Source organism: Eptatretus burgeri, chromosome 6, assembly GCF_056783735.1.
Source record: "Eptatretus burgeri isolate ZD-2024b chromosome 6, Ebu_testis_v1, whole genome shotgun sequence".
In the NCBI taxonomy this organism is placed as follows: Eukaryota; Metazoa; Chordata; class Myxini; order Myxiniformes; family Myxinidae; genus Eptatretus; species Eptatretus burgeri.
This window is the reverse complement of record NC_140966.1, coordinates 47804613-47828544: the sequence shown is the minus strand read 5'-3', so window position 1 is coordinate 47828544 and position 23932 is coordinate 47804613. Positions and strand designations below refer to the sequence as shown.

The window sequence follows — 23932 nt, the reverse complement described above, 5'->3', positions numbered from 1 at the left end:
GTGTGTGTGTGTGTGTGTGTGTGTGTGTGTGTGTGTGTGTGTGTGTGTGTGTGTGTGTGTGTGTGTGTGTGTGTGATAGAATTGTAAGAAACAGAAAATGAAAAAACAAGATCGGTGTGGAGGAAGACTCAGAAATGACACTATCAGGCCAATAGTGGGAGAACCACTAATGTATAAAGTGTGATGAAATAGAAGATGAAAAGTTTATGAACATGTATTGAATATATATATATATATATATATATATATATATATATATATATATATATATATATCAATGTATGTGTGATTCCTGTTTTATTTTAATGTTTCGTCTGCAAGTCAAAGCTTGTGGAGAATGTTTATTACCCTGGAGAGAAGGATCACCGAATGGATCAGGATGGAACATAACAAAAGCAACAGCAGAAAAAGGGAGGAAACACCAAAGCAGGGTTGAAGGATAAAATAGAGTAGAGGGAGACTTGGACAAATTAGGTATGTGGGCAAGAATGAGGGGTAGGGAAGGATGGGGTGGACAAGATGGATACAGAAGGAAACTCAGGAAGGAAAAACTTGGTGGTTGGGGGAGGGGGGGGCGTGGGGAATTAACAGGGGTAGAAAAGATCGTGGTTTTGGATGGGAGATGGAAATGAAGAGTTGCCTTGAAGACCTGGAGAGAAGGATGAGGTTGAACAGGATGTGGAAGTTGGTCCCACAGACGTGGAAAAAGAGGAACAAATGAGTGGAGGTTAGAGGTGAGCAGTGATCCTAGATTTTTGAAATATGGGTGACATGCATTGCATCTTTTGTGATTTTGCATTTTGACCAAATTTGAAAAAACGGCTCTTCTTGTTATTTTGGGTTGGCAACCCCTGCCTTAGACCCCTTTACGACCTTTGGGGCCCTTAAGACACTTTAAACTCCTTGCTTAAAAAATTGAAAAAAATTCCCCCCACGAAAATCATTTTTCATGAGCTCTTTAGTGCATCATTCACGCTGCATCACAAGTTTCAATGACGAATCTAAACTGATATCCCAAAGCGAATCTGGTGTTGGAAAGTGAAACTGTTTACTGATTCATGGATGCTCAAATGGGAAACCAGAATGAAATGCTATAAGGAATACCAAATGAAAACTGCCAAAAGCAAAGCTATGTGGAGTATAGGGAGAGGGGGTGGATTGGGGCTGAAGGTGCTATGTGGAGAGGGATGGGTGCGTTGTAACGAAGTTTGAATGTAAAATGTATATTTATGTTCCACTCATATCTTGCCTCATGCATATTCATGTTTTTCCTCATGCATATTTATGCTCCGCCCATCGTTATCTCCGCTGGAAGGGGTATGGGCGTTTGGTTTTTCACTGTCTGGCGCAATGGTGTGTTTTTTTTTAAATGGAAAAGCATGATTTTTATCATTGCTCTTGGACTTTTAAAACAAAGTGAAAAGTGATTCAAACCTCTCAGTGTTGGTAAGCTGCCTGGAGCATTCTTTCTTCAATGAATCTGGACACGAAGGGTGTTCCAAGATAAAAGGTGCCTCAAGGTGATCGGTTGGCATGAAAATAAATTTGGTTATCTTTGGTCAGGTGGAAGGCTCAAAAAGTGCCGAAATCAGTTTCCCAGCTAAACGTACATAATTTCACCCTCGCTCCCAAGCAGTACTGGGGGGGGGGGAGGAGGAGGTACAACAAGCATGGATTGTAAATCTTAGCTGATGGAATGTAACGAGGTTGCGAAGGTTACTGGCTACACCCACTGCGATATCTGCTCACTGAAGATATATGCTGAATTCATGTTTCTATCAATACACACTCCAAAAAATTGCTAATTTGCATTGAGACATCTACGAACACATCGGAGGTGGGTACCCTGCAAGCACATTATAAAGGAGACGATTATGAGGTGATCTTATAGAGATGTTTAAGATAATGAAGTGTTGTATTGACAAAATAAGTGCAGAGGTGTTTCAGCATAATGGACACTGACAGGACCAAGGGTCAGTTTCAAAGTGATGAAGAAGAGAGTTAAGGCAATTGTAAGTCAGAGGCCTTTCACTCAAAGTAGTAAATGCATGGAATAATCTTTCTGCAAAGGTAGTAGGAGCAGAAAGAGGAGATAATTTTAAAATTAATTTTGGTATCTTTATTGGAAAAATTAATATTCGTATAAATATTATATTGGAAGTTGATAGGATGAGGGGTACTGAGATATTGGTGTGATTGTGCAGGCTTGATGGGCCTAATGGCCTCCTCCCACATTTAATTTTCTTGTAAACAAACCCATCAACAAGCAAACAAACATACAGACACTTCTCAAATTATATACGATTATAATATGTACTTGTTGAGATGGTGGTAGCTGGGGCTGGGGAAGGGGGATTAATAACATTTCCACCGTAATTATATTTGTAAAAGAAATATGGCATCCTGTAGTAATGACCTAAATGACAACATCAAACTTCATTTTACTTCCACTTTTCTTGAAGGTGCATTGAGGCATATGGCTTTTGTTTTTGTTTTTTTCCATCTAGGATCCAAATGAAGATACGGAGTGGAATGATATTTTGAGGAAATTTGGAATTATCCCACCGAAGACAAAACCACAAGATGAAGAGGAGTCATCACCTACTGGTGGGGGTACAAAGGAGGGTTGGAGATTAAAATATTATTGTTATTATTGTTATTATTTTTATGCCTCTGTCAATGAAGTTGCCGAAGGCATGATGTTTTCGGGTTTCGGTCCATCCGTACTTCCGTACGTACGTACGTTCGTCTGTCCGTCCATGCTAAGTTTCTCTCTTTTCTCTGTAACCGCTTAACCTGTTTACACCAAATTTTCATCGTAGGTGTGACTACTCATGTGGAATGTTTTAATAATGATGATGTCATAGGTCATGTGGTGTGGCAGCCATGTTGGAAAAAAGGAAAAACTTTGGACCTCTATCTCCAAAACCACTCCATGGAAAAAATTGAAACTCGGCACATGTCAAGTCCTCCCCATGGAAAATGTGTGAATTTTTTAGATGATATCATAGGTGGCTTCCTTATCATGTCATAATTGCATACGTCGAACGCTTTACCCGATTAGTATGAAAAATTTTGAGGGTCATCTGGGGTTAAATTGTATGGGGGGAAAAAAATTGATGACATCATCAGTCATGTGGTTCAGCAGACATATTGCTTTCAACATAAAAACCTTTAAAAATCTTCTTCTCCGAAACGGCTGAACAGATCAAGGCAAAACTTTACAGGTATGACCACTTATCCATGAGGAACAACATGTTTTCCACCTATGACATCATAGGTCACATGGTTTGGCAGCTATGATTTTTTGAAAAATAAACCTTTAAAAATCATCTTCTCCACAACGGCTTGACGGAACGATGGGAAACCTCACCCACATGTTCCCCAAGCCTTGGAGATACCAGATTATTCACAAATAATTGATAGGTCACATGGTCTGGTTGCCATATCGGATTGAACAAAAATCTTTAAAAAATTCTTTCTCTTGAACCGCTTAATTAATTGACTTGATATGTTTCAATTATAATCTAGCAGTCATGGGGAATATACTTTTAAAATTTCAATTTGATTGGGCACATGGTCTGACGGCCAGAATTATTTAATATTTTGAATCTGGGTTCAGGGATTTGAATCCAACTTGCTACAGGTGAACCTCGCATTGTTGCGGGGCCAGGCATCGGCCGTGAGCATGACCACCAGATGGAGCAGTTGAGTCAGCTTGACCGATCGCCCGGAATTTAGATTGTACTTCTTCGGAATACTCCGGAAAAGTACGGGTCCCTTTTTGGACCGAACTCGCCAATAGACAGACCACGTGGGGTAGGGTCGATTGCCAATTGAAATTTACCTAAATACCCACGTGGTCCAACCTACTGGGGAAATTCACCCTCGAAGGCACCCGTACGGAAGAGCTGCTTAGCATAGATCGTTCCGTGTGCAATCCGAGCGGTTTGATCGCCGAGTTCCGTCGGTCCCAAATATCCCGTTACAACTGCAACGGCCTGGCTAATTTTCCAACACGCAGCATGCGAAGCCAATGAAGGAATGGACACGAACGAGCTGAAACATTGAACAATCGGGGTATTTATTTACATTGGGGGGATGAGGGGAGCACATAAGGGCATAGCTAAACCGAATATTAACGAATGTACGTATATACAGGCAAAAAGCATTTATACAATTCACTACTTAACAGACGGGCCCACGGACACACACACGCATGCACACCCAAATAATCAGACCAATGGTCTTTATTCGGACCTCCAGCCTGGAGGACAGTCGGGCTGAAGACCAGGGTCTGTCTTGGTTGGACCTGTCCACCTCGTGTGGTCTTCAAGCTGACTCGGTCCGAGCCCCAGCGGGAGGCGAGCCGAGTCCAGGCACCGGCGAGCGACCCTTGCGGTTTTTGCGGGGACTGGCGCTGCTCGAGCTCTCGATCGTGATGAGGAGGACAAAGCCGCCGCTGACGACCAGCTTCTCCCCAGGCTCCAGACCAGCTCCTGCGGCTCCTCAGGCTCTCTACCACGAGGTGGTGGACAAAGACGATGACCAAGACCAGCCAGACTAATTTGCGAGGATCCTCTGCTCCTTTTTATCCTCTCTGGCGTGTTCGCTCAGGCGTGGATCATTCTCGGGCGGGGCTCGACCTTTTTCCCCACTTGGAGCTCTGGCAAGCGAATCGGTGGGTGGAGGCATAACCTTTCCCCTAGTGAGCGTGCAGAGAATGCCGGGAGCAGCGGTTTTTTTGTCATTGTTCCCTGCAGAGCCGTAGTAATCCGTTGTCTCTCCATCATTGGTCGGGGGGGGCGTGTCGGGCACCTTGATTCTCCGCCCCGTCCCCGATTTGCCGAGGATTCGCGAGACGTCAAGCCTTCGTAAACTCTGCCCACATTCGTGCTGACGCACGTGAACGATGGCGTCGTTGGGAAGAAGCGAGATGAAGGTGAAACGATGCTGGCGTTGTTGCAGTTGTTGGTGGTGGTGTGAAAAAAACCCGATCAAAATAACTACGCAGCGCATTTACATTTAATCACCCATTAGACAAGGGAAAGAAAGCTATCTATAAAACACATATTTACCGAAATAACTAAGCTATAGGAACCTGATTGTCTGTGTGCTCATGGCTTCCAGATTCGCAACAGCATAACGTGTGTCAGGATAACGCGTTTTCACAACAGCACAGATTTAATTCAACAACAACAACAACAACCACGCCACATCATTCTAAATGAGTCGTTCACTCACAGCAGACGCTTTTGCTGTGGTATGTCATTCTGAGAGAGTCATTCTTGCTCTGTCATCCTGAATGAGTCATTCGTGCTCCATCATCTTGTGTGTCGTTTGTGCTCCGTCATTCTGAGCAAGTCAGTTGTGCTCCATCATTCTAAGCGAGTCATTCATGCTCCATCATTCTGAGTGAATCGTTCACTCAGAGCGGCTGAAAATATGGCTGCAAAGCGTGTAACAAGTGGCAGTGGAAATAATGATCACGTGAAAAAGAAGTCAAGAAAGTCTTAATGATTGGAGGCGACATTAAAAGTTTTAGATCGGTTTGATAGAGGTGAGCACAGCATTGATATTCGAAGAGAGATGGGACTTCGTGATTTTGCAATGATAACCATTCGTGACAATCGTGATAAAATCCATAAAAGTGCTCAGCCAACAACGAATCTCAGTGTTACCAGAACTGCAAGATCTCAGCCTCATGCTGTTGAGAACATGGAGAAGATGCGAACCACGTGGATAGAGCATCAGAACCAATTCAGAACATGCCCTTGTCTGGAATGGTCATTCAAGAGAAGGCTAGGAGTGTGTATGGTGATCTAACCAAAGATACCAATGATCCAGTGCCTTTTGCTGCCAGTCATGGGTGGTTTGAGTGCCTCAAGAGTTGCCACGCATTCCACAATCTCAAGTCGACTGGGGTAGCTGCTGCTGCTGCTGAAAAATTTCCAACTGTCTTCAAATCAGTGATTGTGGATGGAGGTTATACACCAAGCCAGGTGTTTAACCTCAATTAAACTGGACTTTATTGGAAACTCATGTCCAGCCACACTTTCATCTCCATCTCCATAATCTTCATCTTCATCAATTCAACTCTGGCCTGAGGCAGTGATTGAGATAAAAGGTTTCATGGAGGCTGAAGTCGGCGAAGCAAGGCAACAGATTGTGGACATGGCCCTGCAAGTGGGATTTGATGAGGTGGACGAAGATGATGTTGAGGATTTGCTTCTCTCACACAGGGAGGAGCTGAGCAATGAAGATCTTCTGGCTCTGGAGGAGAAGCGTATCAGATAGGAATCAGAATCAAGTCCTGAGGAGCTTATGCCTGTTAAAACCCTCACCACAAAGGTCATGGCTAAAGGTTTTAAGTTAGTCGATGAAGCTATGGCCATCTTTCATGACCATGATCCAAAATGCATGAGAAGTTCCAAGGTGTGGAGGGAGATCATATTCTGAGCCTTCAACCTCAACTGGACAGCCTGCCACACCCGAATAAGCTTGCCACATGCAATATGTACTGTATTCAACCCCAATCATCAAAACACTCATTAAAAAGCAATTCATTTTAATGTTTTTATTTGTTATATGTTTTATTTATGCATTGTTTACTGCTTTTTGGAGGTTTTATGGAGGTCTTCAATCTTAAAAGGTTGAAATATTCCCCATTTTGAACATAACCCAACCCAGCCCCTATAACACGTTTTCGGATAACACGGTGTTTTGCGGGAATGATTCCCCCACGTTATACGAGGTCTCCTGTGCAAGTACATATAATGATGTAATAATGTGCGTGTAAGCATGTCTGGCGACGTGTCAAAGAGTGCCATTCTATGTATCATTATTATTATCTTGCCAAAACGAAGTTTTGCAAGATCTGTAACTTGGTAAGTTTTTTTGTTTGTTTGTTTGTCTGTAATCATTGGATTTTTCACCTTTATATCACTCTGTAGAGCACAATTCTAATTGGAAACTCTTGTGGGTACACATATCGTAGTATTATTACAATACCCTTCAGCACACGTCAAGGTCACTTTGCGGTAAATCATGGAGGTCGATGAAACCCTTATTTTTTGAGTAATTTTAATCGAATCATCTCCAAACTTTATGGGAATGCACTATATGGTCTAGCGCCCAGCTGATTAGTTTTTGGTGGCGATTGGCCTTGACCTTCATGGTTAGCGCCTGAGGTCAAACATGTTTGACCCCAAGGTCAAATTTTCAAGTTTTAGGAACCATATCGTGTAGTACCTCAAATTGAACACCTCGATGAGTGCTTTCTAGATATGTCAATCTTGAGACATTATGACGTCATTTGGTGACGTTATGAGGCAAACGCATATTTTTCATGGTCACTCTGTAGAACGATTGTCATCAGAATCTCTCATAGGCAGATATTCCTCAAGGAGTCGCTCCTGGTGGATAGCAGCTTTGTTCACCTCAGTGTGACCTTAAAGAAGTCATACGTGGTCACCTTTTGGCAAGATACGGGTCACCCTGCGGGTGACATTGGTTTATTATTTTGTTAATATCATAGTAAAACGATATTTTCTCAATCTGAAAACTTATTATGTAGATTCACATTAGTCAACAAAGGGATAGTTTATAAAAATTAACCTCTCAATTTGAAGCTCAATGCAAATTAAATGCAGATAATTAAGAGTTGGGAGTTGCTGCCATTGACTTTAAGGTAGCATTCAACCCAGTCTGGGTAAATGGAGCCATGGGAAAGCTAATCATTGGCAATCAAAGGGACAATCCTTTAATGACTGGAATCATGCCTGACACTTAAAATGGTTGAAGTTGTTGGGGGGCAGTCATCTCCAAGAACATAGTTGTTCCTCAATGCAGTCTCCCTAGCCTAACCACCAGTTGCTTCAGAATGTCAGGTGTAGGATTATTCGCTGATGAACCCACAGCATTAGTTAATTTGTGATAACACTAGTGCAGTCGTCTTAAGACCTTTCATTTCATCTCAATAAAGATGAGCACTGAAGAAGTAATATTGGAAAGTAACTCAAGGAAAATTATTATGCATATCACTAGATTCTCGTCATCCGATTAGATTTATGCTCTGACATCTTCAGACCAGATGTTGGAAGGTCAATCTGTTTTAAGGGATTCCAACCATCATTTTCCTTTCGCCATGGTCGTAATTTTTACTGCTGGAATACCTTTGTACTCCACCATAACCAGAAAGTGTATCTCGCTCTTAATGCCCTTATGGCTATAGTGTATATTATGGTAGTATACCGAGGAATCTGTTAAATGATATTGTAATGGATTCGTCTCCGGTAGTGATCAGGAGGGGAGTTCTTAGATCCACTTTCTGACCGGATAACTCCGCGGCATGACGGGTTGCTTAGCATACACATTTAATTTAGGATTTGTTAGCATACACATTTAATTTAGGCTTAATTTAGGAAGAGGCCAGTGTCCAAATCCTGCTTTACCTTTCCAGCAAATTGAACACCCCAGATAAGGACTGTGCTTCCCGATGTGCCACCTTGATCAAGATATAGCCGAGCATTACCGTAGGTGGACACGCCGGCTGATGTCTACCCATGATGGAACACAAGATAAGAACTCCCTGTACAACACAATATGTTTAACCCATAGAAGCAGACAACTGGACAGTTTGGAAAAGGTTTGAATAATTTAGCAAAGAGCACGTATATATAGGCAGTGTCACAATCAAGAAATCCTTATACTCTGCACATAAGCCGCCTCCTAGTCAGTCACATGTCACAAATACAAACAGGTACCAGAGTCATTCCGGGAAACCAGAAAAGAAAGAGAAATAGAGAGAGAGAGAGAAGAGAAGAATATGAGTGTATTTGTCGCCCCTTGCTCACGTAGGTCCAGATAAGGGGTGGGTCCAGCTCGTGTGGGAAAGCAGAAGGTGCGAAGAATCTTCTTACAAATAATGCCTCTAAAAGGCCCTGTCACACCTTGACGTTTTAGCCAGCGTATGGCAAGGTCTCAAAATGTATGTAAAACGCTGGCGTACACTGAACTATTGATGTTTTTTTTCAGTTTTGGGCATATTCATAACGAGTTGGACGTATGCATAACGTATTAGTAAGGTACACAGAACGTTTCGATAACTTATAGATAACTTATACCAACGAATGTTTAGCGTGTTGTTGGCGTTCACAACCTATGCCCAACGATAGTCTAACTTATGCATAGCGCGGCAGCGTATCGCCGACGATCACGTGGCGTAGCCTATTAATAGGCTGCCGCTCAACGATTTAAATCATAACCGCACTAGAAATCGAAGTGTCAACATCACCGTCATGCCGAAGAAGAAAAAAAAAAAAAAATAACATGGAGTCTGGAACACTGATGGGTTCCTTCTGTGAAGCCCATTTTTATATACCAATTCCCCTAAACGCTGCCAATACGCCATTATACGGTAGCTGTAAGTTAGAAACACGTTCAGTAAGTTCTGTGGTCATCCGGAAGACGTCAAATACGTCTACATACGTCAATATGTGTTGGAGATACGTTACACATAGGTTCAAAGCACGTTACTCATAGGTTAGAAATAAGTTTCGGGTACGCTAAACATTACCTCGACGTGTTTCGACTTATGAGTAACTTACAAGTAACGTGTGTTGACGTGTGTCAACGATCGCATAACGTGCCTACAACTTATGGGCAGCGTATGCGGAACGTGTGAGTCATACGCCGAGCACGTCGGAAAATTTTGAGCATGCTTAAAATTTGTCGACGAGCTCGGTGGACTACGACGTATGCCAGCGTACTTCAGCCTGCTCTTAACATATACAAAACTTACCCATAACGTATTCGACGTGTGCCAGCGTTTTAGATAAATTTTTCATACGTCGGCATACGCTGGCTAAAACGTCAAGGTGTGACAGGGCCTTTAGCTCTGTCCCTCCCAGGTTTCTGCAGGGTGCACACAGTCTGCCAGTAATGCTGTCCTTGTTAAACTCCAAGAATCCAGGCTCACTGCTCACCTCCGCCGATTAGTTCCTTTTTCTCACCTGTGAAACCAACTTCCCAGTCTGTTCAGTTCCATATTCTTCCCACCAGGGCTTCAAGACAGCTGTTGACCACCACTACCCCAGGTCACCTTCCATAATCATGATCTCTTCTACCCCAAATAACCCTATTCCCAAGCATTTCTTTTTTGCAATTTATTGTGAATTCCCCCCTCCCCTCACCCTTTTTGTTTGTTAGTTGTCGCTTGGTTTGTTCCTTTTGTGTTTCATTGCTGCCTTCCCCTTTCTCTTCTTGCTGCGTTTCATTCAGTTTGTGTGCAGCTTCATCAGCCCTTCTCCTCCTCCCCTTCATCTCACTCTCACTTCTACTCTGCAGTTAGTGTTTCCCCCTTTTCATTTTGTTACCTTCCATTCTGCTCTCACGCTTCCACAAGCCTCAATCATGTCTACAGAAAAAAAATTGGAGCAGAGGAAGAACAAGAGACATGAGCAGGAAAGTTGGTTATCAATTCCTGAAAGGAGGATTTTCCATTAGCTGAAATCCAGGTCAGAAAGATCATACAAGTCAGGCCATTGGAGTCTCAGAAGTCTTTTGCTGCATGTATCATGGCTCGTGAAAAAGATACAAACACCCAGACAATTTGAATGGTGACAATTAAAATAACCACATATGAGGAAGAGAGTTGTGATGGGTGGTTAAAAGTTTGTCCATGTTGGCAGAGAAATAGATGAAAATGGAGTCATCACTGTTATGAGAATGGAAAAACACACAGACAAACAAGAGGTGGGAGTGGAGGGGAAGTCACAGTCAAAGGTACTCCAAAGGGTTTGTGGAGGGGTAAGAGCAGTCCACAGAGAGTACACGGACTTGGGGCTTATCATCCTTCTGATGGATGATAAGCCCCTCGCCCCCCTCATTACCTCTTGGGTCTTAGATCGGGCTCCATTGTGATGACATCTTTTGATGCATATGATATATTTCAACCCAGTGGCTGTGTATCTCTCTGGTTAGGCAATTGTCATTGCTGACACGTTGTCACAAAGCCCGTTATTATGCATAGACAAGGTATATGTGGAGTTGATCACTGATATTGAGATATATATATATATATATATATATATATATATATATATGTATATATATATATATATATATATATATATATATATATATATATATATATATATATATATATATATATATGTACAAGCCATTGAGGATGGTCTATCATCCTTCATTAGCAAACTGGCATTGATCTGCAAGGCTGTAAATCAGAGGATGTGTAGCTTCAATTGATACTATGGGGGAATGGCCAAAAAAAAAAAAAAGAGTACTACTCGCTGAATTGAAGGGTGTTTATCTGGTGCATTGATGTTTCAGACCTTTATTTGGGACATGATAGGCACCATGCAGAGAAACAGGATTATTTCACTCGGAGAACATTTTAAGAGAAAGGCACTGTTTCTGAAATGACAAAATTTCAGCATCATCAATATGCATGCAGAAAAGTTGAAGCATTTCGCACAGCAATAAACCATAGCCTTGACTTAATTCCATCTATTTTCTTTCCCTTTGCATGTTTGAACAGACAAGTCTTTACAAAAATATCCCACAATTCGACTATTGAACTAATGTCAAAAGTTGTGGAATTGTGTAAATATATGAAGAAATGTGTCTCATTTGCAGTGAGTAATGTCATCTTTTAGTTTGGAGGAAGTGCATTGGCAAAATGGTAGTCACATTAAAAATATTCACCCAAAAATCCAAAGAATATTGCTCATATTTGAATACATTGTTGCTTTATAAACAATATAGGAGAAAGGGATGAAGTAAGAAGGCATAGAAATGATATATATATATATATATATATATATATATATATATATATATATATATATATATATATATGTATGTATGTATGTATATATATATATATATGTGTATATATATATATATATATATATGTATGTATATACAGTCAACCCCCGCTTCATCGCGGTTCACCTATCGTGCCCCCGGTTCATCGCGGGTTTTCCCTTGGAACGTAACTAATTTTTTATGCGGATTCCCCTGGTACATCGCGGTAATAATATATAAAATATAAATTATTTAAGCAATAAATTATAATGCGTGGTGCTCGACCAGTCACACAACGCACGAGACAAAGTTCCGCTTGTGAACTTCGAATATTTTCTACGTTTTTTCTCCAAGCCCCACAATGCCGCCCAAACGCCCTGCACCTTCTAAGGCTTCTGGCAAGGAACCGAAGCGCCAGACGAAGGTCCTGGGAGGCTCCAGGAGAAGGTTAAGGTTAAGGTGCTCGATATATGCTTCGGGAAGGAAAAAGGTTTGCCGCCGTTGGACGAGCACTGCTCGTACCCAGCACCTCAAAACCGACCAGACCAGACTAGTTGATCTCCGGCACCTCAAACCCAATCACTGCCAAACCGACCAGACCAGACTAGTCGATCTCCGGCACCTCAAACCCAATCACTGCCAAACCGACCAGACAAGAGGAGTTGATCTCCAGCACCTCAAACCCAATCACTGCCAAACTGACCAGACCAGGCTAGTCGATCGCAGGCACCTCAAACCCAAACACTCCCAAACTGACCAGACCAGACGAGTCAATTTTTTGGGGAGGCGTCCATTCATCGCAGATTTTCACTAAGCGCGGGGAGGTTTGGAACGTAACCCCCACGAGAAACGGGGGATTATTATATATATATATATATATATATATATATATATATATATATATATATATATATATATATATATATTGTTGTGGTTGACGAAATTCACAAACCACCATTCAGGTCCCTTAGGTGAGATATCTCTGTAAGTATATGTGTAGTTAGGCCCAAACCCGTTGTTTCGAGGGAATAAATGTCATTCAGTCGGGCTGCGACTCTTCAGGATAGCCGTTTTTCTTTTACTATCTTTATTTTGGACCAGCCGCCATTACTACCGCCATTACTACCACCACCAACCACGTCTCAACAGCCATCACACAACAACCACCAACCACAACGCCGCTTCACAACAACAGCCACGACCTTTACCGTCACAACTCGCCACCATCGCATCACCACCATTCTTGCGCCACTTGTGGGCACCGATACTGGACTCGTGCAGGGCGCGCACCGAGCAGCGTGTTCAGAAACATCACAGACTTTCCGAAGAAAACGGATCAAAAACGACTCATGCCCACTTCTGTTCCGTCCTATCGGTGAGCGTGGGGCGATTTGGCCCCGCCTCCAGGGCGTTGGAGCGTGGTCGCTATATGCAAATTCATGGATCAAAAAGCATTCACGCCCACTTTTCCTCGGTCCAATGGGGAGCCAGTTAGAGGTGAAGGGTCGGAGGTAAAGGGTCAAAGGTGAAGGGGCGAAGCCACGGGGCATATAAGGGGCCGCGTTCGTCAGTCGAGGAGTTGGGAGTTCGCGGAGCCAGTGAAGAGTTGGGACGAGTCAAGAGAGGAGACGGAGAGGGCGATCGGACGAAGCTGAGGGGAGGCGGCGGCGGCGAAGGCGGTTGAGGGGTGCTCGCGTCGGATTCGGGGAACTGCGGAGGGAGAGGCCGGCGGCGCGACCGAGGTCGTGGTGGAGACGCTCGTCGCGGGACCCGAGACAGGGAGATATCCTCCATCCCGCGAGCATCAACAACCCCCTCCTGTTTCCCCCCGCGCTGAGATAGTGCGACAAGGGGGCCCCTTTCCCACCCCCTACCAGACACTGTCCGCGAGGCCCGCGGAGTTGGGGCGCCACCGCCACTTTGCGTCTCATCACCAGACGGGTAGGCCCGACGCGGTCTCGGCCCCAGGCCCGCCTCATCCTTGAACGTGGTCCTTTTCTTTTACTTTGGGTGTATGTGTTGTCGGCGCCGTCTGTGAAGTAAAATTGTATAAGTGTTGCCGTGTGCTCGGTAGTCGGATAGCTCTGCATTGTCTTCTTCTTTTATATTTGCTTTTTTGTGTAAATTGTGTTTCTTCTTCTATTACGTTTGCTTTTGGTGTAATTGTATATGTGTGCTTTCCGTTCATCGCGAAATAAATGTGCTTATTGTTGAACTGTTTTCCCGTTTCGCTTCGTCTTTTCCTTTATTGAATCTCCATCTTACTTCACGTAAAGGGTTGGTCGTGGGCTAAAACGCCCGATAATTAATTGAACCGTCGGGGCAGACGATAACACCGCTCGGTTATCCCGATAGTACGGAACGGGTCGCTTAAAGTGGCCCTTGTCCGAAGTCGACCTGCGGCGATGTGCGATCGCCCGGTCTACCCTCCGTGTGGGTACTTAGGTAGGTCGAATTTGGCGAGCAACCCTATCCCACGCGGGGGGCCGATTGGCACGATCGTGGTGAGGCCGAAAGGTCCACCCGTGACTAGTTCCCGGCGTTAGTCCGAGAGGGTCACGACTGGATTGTCCGTCCGGTGGGCGACGTGCCGCGATTCGAGTTATGTGGCCGTTCGCACGCCGGCGGGCGCGAATCCGCAACACTGGTGTCAGAAGTGGGATACAAACTCATCGCCCTCCTTGCGGCACTGGTATCGGAGAACGGGAAAACGGGCTCTCCTGTCTCCAGCTAAATTCACGGGAATCGGTCCAGGGGTGAGAGGAGCGACCCCCGATTCCCTCCAAATTACGAGCGAGCTAAATTAACCCTTTACGAGAAGCAAGATGGCGTCTCAAGGCGAGCGGGAGCCGGGGGTATTAGAAATGGATGTAGAATGTGTAGAATCCATGGTCCAGGATGAAATCTCCGTGCAGGAAATGTTGGTTGTACAGGAAAACGAACTCGCCCAACTGAACCCAGAGCCCGAAATAGGTGCGGCAGCGGCCGCGGTGTATGACACCTCCCCTCCCCCTCTCCACCAAAACCCCCCGATCCTTGCCGAATCGGCTCACCCAAGCGCACCCGACATGACCCAGCTATTCACCATGCTGGCAAAAATGAATGCGGAACTGAAAACGAAAATGGATGCAAACACAAATGAAATGAAAGGCATGAACGAAAAGATGGATGCGAACACACAACAAATGAACGAAAAGATGGATACAAACACAAACGAAATAAAAGGCATGAACAAGCAAATGAACGGAATGAACAAGCAAATGAACGGAATGGAAACAAACATGAGGGAAGAAACTAAAAAGCTGCGGGGTGAGACGCAGGACATGGGCCGAAGCCTGCAGGCGGGCATGAAGGCAGTGACCAGGGAGCTTAAAATGGCGACTCCACGTGTAGGAGCGAACGAGCTGGGAGGGGGTGCAACGGCTGTCGGGCCCGCGGTGGAGGCGGGTGAAAAAATAATTCGGGGGGCGTGTTGGGCGAGGGTCGTGACAGAAAAAGTGACGGTAACCGAGATGGGAACGATAGAGGGAAGACTACACGATGAAGACGGGGTAAGTGATGCACACACACACACACACACACACAGAGGTAGTGGAGGATAATGGGGGTGAGCTCGCGGATCGTGCAGGGACCCGGTGCGAGCAGCGGGATAGCCTCCTCCAGGAACGAGGAGAGGGAGTATGCCCCCTTGAGGCGAGTCACGACCAGGTGAGTTCGGTCGTGCTTTGCGAGGTTGAGGGGACGAGTGCTGCGAACGGGTGCACGGAGAGCTTGGGGGGTATAGAGGCCCCGGAGACCCTTGTGGGGACACGAATCCCCAGTGTGGTTGTCCCTGTGTGTGTGGTGCAAGGTGTGAGTGCGTCCCCGCAAGTGGAAGAGGCCGTGTGTGTGGATGAGGCACCGCGGGTGAGTGCCCCCGCGTGTGTGAGTGATTCACGGTGTGTGGATGAGGCACCGCGGATGAGTGCCCCCGCGTGTGTGAGTGGTATGGTTTGTGTGAGGGAAATGGCACGAGTGAGTGGAAGGCCGCGAGTGCGTGGAGCCACGTGTGCGAGGGAGATGGCATGCGTGAGTGAACGGCCGAGTGCAAGGGAGACCGTGTGTGTGAGAGAGCGGTATGTAAGGGAGATGTCGGTGGGCATGTGTGAACATGCAGCCGCGTCTCCCGGGGCGAATGTAATGGAGTGGAGTGTGAGCGTCGTGACACGCGGGAGTGCGTGTGTCGAATGGCGACGACGACGGCGACAGAAGAAAGAAAGCCGAGTAGCGGCTGTAGTTGTTTCGGGGACCGTGCCGGGTTCACCCAGCAGTGAGCACGAGGTCCGTGCTGTGCAACGCACGAGGCCCCCACGTGCTCGCTTGCGAGAGTGAAGTCCCGGTCCGGAAACGCCAGCGGTGGATTTGCCGATCCCGCGGACGGACAAAGTTTAGGCAGGATTTCGGATTTGGACCGGACGGGTTCTCCACGCGATCGTGTGTGTTAAGCTCCAACGGGCAAAGCACATGTGTTCGCGTGGGGAACCCCTCGAGACGTGGGGCTTGTGTTTTTTTTATGCGCACGGTGACGTCATGGCTGCACGCGGGGTTGGAATCCGGCAGGAGGGGTATCCCTGCCGGATGGTACCGTCCAAGGAGGGACGAGGTACACGTGCAGCTGCATGACGTCACGGGCAGGTGCAAAGTGCGCGAGCTGCGAGTTGCCGCGCTGGTGATGCGCGTAAAAAAAAAAAAAAAAGCAAGCCTCACTTTCGGGTGCACAGGATTCCTTGTTAAGATTCCTTGTTTCCTCCATAACAGTTAAGAAAAGGGCAAGGGGTGGAAGACCCCCTTGACCTAGGGCACAGGATGGAAACTAGTTAGGGGGAAGAGTTAGCTTAGCTAGACCGACTTCATGGGGCAGGGGTAAGTCCTCATGGAGTCCGTGGAATGGATTAGTTAGAGGGATTTTAGCGAGATTTAGGTTGGGAAATTGATTAATGGGATTATTTGGAGACAGTGACAGACTAGTGGATGTGTAGAGGGGACGTAGTTTAGCTACGTAGTGTTAAAAGGAACGTGCTACTAGTTTAAGGGACGACGTGGGAGCACGAGTTAGTTAGGGGAGGTAGTTAGAAGGATGGCAGAGTTCAGTGGTGTGTGTGTTGAAGAGTTGTTGGTGAGTGAGTGAGGCCAGCGGGTCTGTGTGAGTGGAGCGAATGGGGAATGCATGGTGCGATGAGTGATTGGAGGGAGGAGTGACTCCCGCCCAAGGGACCCCGGGGTCAGTGTAGAGTGAGTTAGCTGGGTTAGTCAAATTAACAAAAATGGAGGTTGTTTTGTTGTTGGTGGGTGTGTAGGCTCGAAACCCGTTTGGAGGGGTGCAGGAGCCCTGTTGACGGGCTGGGAGCGTGGCTGCGAAAAGTGAGTATCGCTGAGTGGGTACCCCGGGCACCAGGCTAGTCGGCCGTGGTAGGCCAAGGGCCCATGGGGGGCCGGGATAGCGTAGTGGGCACGGGTGCGCCTGCTTGGTGCGGGGGCCGGGGGCGCCATTAGCCGCGTGGGCAGTGTTGTGGGCACGGGTGACCCTCGGAAAGGGGCCTGGGAAGCCAGCCTGCCACGTGTGCGTTTCAGGGGAGGTGCCATGGGGGGCACTCCCCGGTGTTAGGGAGCTGGTAGGCTCGGAGGCAGTGTAGTGCCCGGAGGTGCCATAGCGCGAGATTCGGCAGAGGGTCGTGCCTGCCAAAGGGAGCCACGTGTCCCAGCCATGAGACCGTGTGAGGGCACGGAGAGAAAATTGGGGGGCGAGGCCCGAAATTGTGAGGACACCAACACAGGCGACGGGAACCTGGGTTGTTAGAACCATTAGTTTAAGCGAGAGGCGCTTGTTGAAAGCCCCGGGGTAGTTTAGCAGTTTAATGGTTAGGGTAGATTAGGAGATGTACCCCTCCGCACCATCCATCCCCTCGCTCTCGTTGTGGGCCGCTGGACCCACTTTGGTTATAGATCGCCGAACTCTGGGGAGGCCATCCTGAGGCTTGAATTGGGCCTCGACACAGGACGTTAGCTCTCCCTTGTTCCCCTCCGGGAAGGGAACGTAGGGGTTGGGAGTAGGCTAGGTGACAGAATAGGTTAGCCGAACAAGGACAGTACAGGGGGTTAGGGGACGATTTATAGTGGGGAAGTAAAAAAATAAAAATAAAAATAAATAAATAAGTTGGGGCTAAATTGGGGTTTGACAAATTAAGGGAGTGGGTATAGACAATGACAGGCAAAGGCGATAGGTTTGGAGGGAGACCGTAGGGTAGGTCCGAGCCCGCCTTCCGAGTGGCCAGCACCACCGCACTCCCTCCACCAACCTCCACTGAACGGCAAAGGCTGGCCAGCTTCATCTGCTGGCTGTTTTTCTTCAAGGCCTGTGCCGGCCCACTTCATCGGCAGCTGTTGTTTTGTTGCAAGGCCTGTGCCGGCCGGATCGTCTGCAGCTGTTTTCTGCAAGGCCTGTGCCGGCCAGTTCGTCTGCCGGCTGTGTTTGCCTGCAGCAGCCTTCTTCTGCGGGCTGTGTCTGCCTGCTACCTTTGCCATGCCATGCCCACTGCCCCTGTTCACCAGCCCCCGTTCAATTTTGCTTTGCCCCCCCCCCCCTGTTCATTGCCATGTGCGCCAGGGTCAAGGCAACAGTTTGCAAGCTGCGAGAACTGCCCTGTTGGCAGCTACAACATGGGCCTGCAATGGCGGCCCGTGCACCGTGTTTGCATCCATCCATCCATCCGTTGTGTTCATTGCGTGTGCCACTTGAGCTGGCACGGAGACTACGTTTGTGCAGCCCATGCACCGTTGTGGTTCACTGCATTCAGTTCAAAAGGGAAGGCCTTGGACTGCGTGTGAGTAGCCGGCCACGTTCCCTGTCACCTGCATTGTTTGAGTCAGAGACTGCATGCGAGCAGCCTGGCTCCCTGCTAACTGCTTTCTTTTTGCAGAGCTAATTGATCCTGGGCCATGGTTTAGTGTAAAATTTGTAAGTTAAGGTTAAGATGTACTGTACATATGAGTGCGCCCCCGGCATGTTTGTCTTAGCGCCGGCAATTTTATTTAAGTCGTCCGTGTGAGTGAGTTTGTTTAGGTAGTTACTCAGCCCTCAGGTTATTTATTTTGGGGACACGAATACCATGAATGTCGCACTCAGGGATCCGTAGGTAAAATGTACTAGGGGAAAACTACACATGATGGCACACGAAAATTTGACGACTCGGGACGAGTCTGTAAAAAGGGGAGGGGGTAGTGTTGTGGTTGACGAAATTCACTAACCACCATTCAGGTCCCTTAGGTGAGATATCTCTCTAAGTATATGTGTAGTTAGGCCCAAACCCGTTGTTTCGAGGGAATAAATGTCATTCAGTCGGGCTGCGACTCTTCAGGATAGCGGTTTTTCTTTTACTATCTTTATTTTGGACCAGCCGCCATTAGTACCGCCATTACTACCACCACCAACCACGTCTCAACAGCCATCACACAACAACCACCAACCACAACGCCGCTTCACAACAACAGCCACGATCTTTACCGTCACAACTCGCCACCATCGCATCACCACCATTCTTGCGCCACTTGTGGGCACCGATACTGGACTCGTGCAGGGCGCGCACCGAGCAGCGTGTTCAGACACATCACAGACTTTCCGAAGAAAACGGATCAAAAACGACTCACGCCCACTTCTGTTCCGTCCTATCGGTGAGCGTGGGGCGATTTGGCCCCGCCTCCAGGGCGTTGGAGCGTGGTTGCTATATGCAAATTCATGGATCAAAAAGCATTCACGCCCACTTTTCCTCGGTCCAATGGGGAGCCAGTTAGAGGTGAAGGGTCGGAGGTAAAGGGTCAAAGGTGAAGGGGCGAAGCCACGGGGCATATAATGGGCCGCGTTCGTCAGTCGAGGAGTTGGGAGTTCGCGGAGCCAGTGAAGAGTTGGGACGAGTCAAGAGAGGAGACGGAGAGGGCTATCGGACGAAGCTGTGGAGAGGCGGCGGCGGCGAAGGCGGTTGAGGGGGTGCTCGCGTCAGATTCGGGGAACTGCAGAGGGAGAGGCCGGCGGCGCGACCGAGGTCGTGGTGGAGACGCTCGTCGCGGGACCCGAGACAGGGAGATATCCTCCATCCCCCGAGCATCAACAACCCCCTCCTGTTTCCCCCCGCGCTGAGATAGTGCGACAAGGGGGCCCCTTTCCCACCCCCTACCAGACACTGTCCGCGAGGCCCGCGGAGTTGGGGCGCCACCGCCACTTTGCGTCTCATCATCAGACGGGTAGGCCCGACGCGGTCTCGGCCCCAGGCCCGCCTCATCCTTGAACGTGGTCCTTTTCTTTTACTTTGGGTATATGTGTTGTCGGCGCCGTCTGTGAAGTAAAATTGAATAAGTGTTGCTGTGTGCTCGGTAGTCGGATAGCTCTGCATTGTCTTCTTCTTTTATATTTGCTTTTTGTGTAAATTGTGTTTCTTCTTCTATTACGTTTGCTTTTGGTGTAATTGTATATGTGTGCTTTCCGTTCATCGCGAAATAAATGTGCTTATTGTTGAACTGTTTTCCCGTTTCGCTTCGTCTTTTCCTTTATTGAATCTCCATCTTACTTCACGTAAAGGGTTGGTCGTGGGCTAAAACGCCCGATAATTAATCGAACCGTCGGGGCCGACGATAACACCGCTCGGTTATCCCGATAGTACGGAACGGGTCGCTTAAAGTGGCCCGTGTCCGAAGTCGACCTGCGGCGAGGTGCGATCGCCCGGTCTACCCTCCGTGTGGGTACTTAGGTCGGTCGAATTTGGCGAGCAACCCTATCCCACGCGGGGGGCCGATTGGCATGATCGTGGTGAGGCCGAAAGGTCCACCCATGACTAGTTCCCGGCGTTAGTCCGAGAGGGTCACGACTGGATTGTCCGTCCGGTGGGCGACGTGCCGCGATTCGAGTTACGTGGCCGTTCGCACGCCGGCGGGCGCAAATCCGCAACAATATATATATATGTATATGTATATATATATATATGTATATATATATATATATATATATATATATATATATATATATATATATATATATATGTATATGTATATGTATATGTATATGTATATGTATATGTATATGTATATATATATATATATATATATATATATATATATATATATATATATATATATATATATATGTATATGTGTTAAAGTTCTTGCTATTCCACGAGCTTCGATCTCGTAGAGAAAAAAAGTAGTTGTTCTCAGAAAATCACTAATGTAAAGGGGCTGTCACACCTTGACGATTTAGCCAGCGTATGCCGATTTTTGAAAAATTGGTCTAAAACGCTGGCACACGTCGAATACGTTATGGGTACGTTTTGTGTACGTTAGGTGCACGCTGAAAAACACTACCATAGGTCGTCTTATGCTGGTTTAAAACGTTGTACTTTTTGGTTGTCCAAAAATTTTGCATGCTTGAAATTTTACGACGTACTCGGCGTTTGGCTCACACGTTCCTCTACGCTGGGCATAAGTTGTAGGCACGTTATGCGATCGTTGACACACGTTAATTCTATGTTACTCATAAGTCGAAACGCGTAGAGGTAACATTCGCGTACCCGAAACTTATTTCTAACCTATGAGTAACGTTTTGTAAGCATGCTACACGAACGTTGTTCACACTTCGCAACACGCTACTTGAAAGTTCCTCATACGTCGAAACACATCAAAGTAATGTTTAGGGTACCCGTGACTTATTTATAACGTGCTTGGGAATTATTACGCTAGGGGAAGTTGAATCGGTCAATTCTCAGATATGCAACCCAACAGTTTCCAAGCTGCCTACGCAACTCTCAGATATGCAACCCAACAGTTTATCTTGCAAACTGACGACTTTCCAAGCCTCCTACACTCCTACACTGGCACATGCTGATAACAAAGGCGAAACTCCAGTGATGACTAAGAATAGGAATGTGTGGGCAGCATACACTGAAGGAACAGTTCCCTCCAAGGGCACGTAGCCGCAGAAAAACAGGAAGGGTGATAAAGGCTGTCCAAAAACAGTTGGGCAACATGGAACATTTAAAGCAACATTTTAAAGCAAGGTTTGAATCCTGACAGCTGATTAATATACAACTATTGACTATTGATCATTCAACTATGGCTCAAATATGACCACCCAGCATATCATCATCATAACATACACAACTTACCTATACCGTATTTGACGTGCGCCTAGCGTTTTAGACACATTTTTCATAGGCCGGCATACGCTGGCAAAATCGTCAAGGTGTGACTGCAATGTTGACACTTCAAATTCTCAGGCGGTTATGATTTAAATCGGCGTCCGGCAGGTTCTTAACAGGCTACGCCACGAGTTCGTCGGCGATACGTTTAGCGCGCTATGCCTAAGTTAAACTATCGTTGGGCATAGGTTGTGAACGCCGACAACAGGATAAGCATTCGTTGGTAAAAGTTATCAACAACACAACGAAACGTTCTGTGCCCGTTACTAATATGTTATGCATACGACCAACACGTTATGAATACGCCCAAAACTTAAAAAAAAAACCAATGTCACCCGCAGGGTGACCCGTATCTTGCCAAAAGGTGACCATGTGTGACTTCTTTTAGGTCACACTGAGGTGAACAGAGCTGCTATCCACCAGGAGCGACTCCTTGAGGAATATCTGCCTACAAGAGATTCCGATGAGAATCGTTCTACAGAGTAACCATGAAAAATATGCTTTTTCCTCATAACGTCACAAAATGACGTCATAATGTCTCAAGCTTGACATATCTAGAAAGCACTCATCGAAGTGTTCAATTTGAGATACTACACGATATGGTTCCTAAAACTTGAAAATTTGACCTTGGGGTCAAATATGTTTGACCTCAGGCGCTAACCATGAAGGTCAAGGCCAATCGCCACCAAAAATTAATCAACTGAGCGCCAGACCATGAACTATATTCCCATGAAGATTGAAGACGATCCGATCAAAATTACTCAAAAAATAATGGTTTCGTCGACTCCCCTGATTTGCGACAAAGTGACCTTGACCCTTGACCCTTGACCCTTGACCCTTGACCCTTGACCTTGACCTTTACCTTTGACCTTGACCTTCAAAATTTTGTGCACTGAAAGGGACCTCTATAGGCCTCTGATATGCGAAGTTACAAAAAATTCCAATGATAACTGTGCTCTGCAGAATTTTTTATACGTGATTACAGACAAAAAAAACAAAAAACAAAAAACAAAAAAACCATACAAGCTGACTAACATATCTTGCAAAAACTTCGTTTTGGCAAGATAAAAACATCAAAATTTCAGCGTACGCCAACGTTTTACATTGTTATACATTGCCATTGCTGGTTAAAACGTCAAGGTGTGACAGGGCCCTAAGAAAAGTAAAAAGTGTAGATTAAATGTATGGTAAAATATGTCGTAAAATGTGCAGATAATATTTGAAAAGATTCACCAATTAGGGTGTCACGCCCATGTTTTCACTTTAAAATCTTTCCTTTTATATGGCTTTGTGCCTTGTTTTATATATGAGGCTTTTGCCTTTTAACATATCATTGACATCTTTCATCCATATCTCAATTTAATCTCCTTTATAAATCAGTATATTTAGAGTGTCTACATTTCTCCTTGTTGTTGGTATATCCAGTGAGAGTTCTGAATGCATGTGAAGATGAGGAAAGAAATAAAGAAAGTTCAGATGAAGAACGTGCATTGCTTAAATACAGGTAATATGAAGGTTAGTGATATCATGGATTAGTACCTGTAATAATCCAGGTGTTATTTGTCAACCTGCACAAAATTATGAAGATGTTTTGTCTCATCCACTTTTTCTGCATTATTTATGGAAGATATGGTCAATAAGTCCTTGTCCTAATGGAAAATCGAATGATTCATTCAGTAATACTCTTGTTATTTTCTACATTTCTTTTTAAAAAAATTGTGAATGATCAATTCTTTCAGTAGGTTTTAAGCCAATGGGGTTGTTCAGTATCAGTCCGAGGGAGCAAGGATATCTGTGATTTTTAGCAAAGCTAGGGTCCCTAGAGATGGAAAATGTGTGATAGCAGTGTGTAGCTCTTGGCCTTCTCTGTTTTATCACTCGAT

General features: G+C 46.0%; 1 protein-coding gene across 6 annotated transcripts in view; it reads left to right on the top strand.

Moving 5' to 3' along the window:
• Positions 1–23932, top strand: part of LOC147024710 (phosducin-like protein 3) — a 60302-nt gene that overhangs the window by 5706 nt on the left and 30664 nt on the right. For 3 of the 6 annotated variants that reach the window (XM_085884881.1, XM_085884882.1, XM_085884885.1), the window contains 2 exons: positions 2508–2613; positions 23475–23553. In XM_085884881.1, the coding sequence (XP_085741007.1) occupies positions 2508–2613; positions 23475–23553 (185 nt within the window). The remainder of the gene's footprint in view (positions 1–2507; positions 2614–23474; positions 23554–23932) is intronic. The other 3 variants (XM_085884883.1, XM_085884884.1, XM_085884886.1) reach the window with 1 other exon arrangement.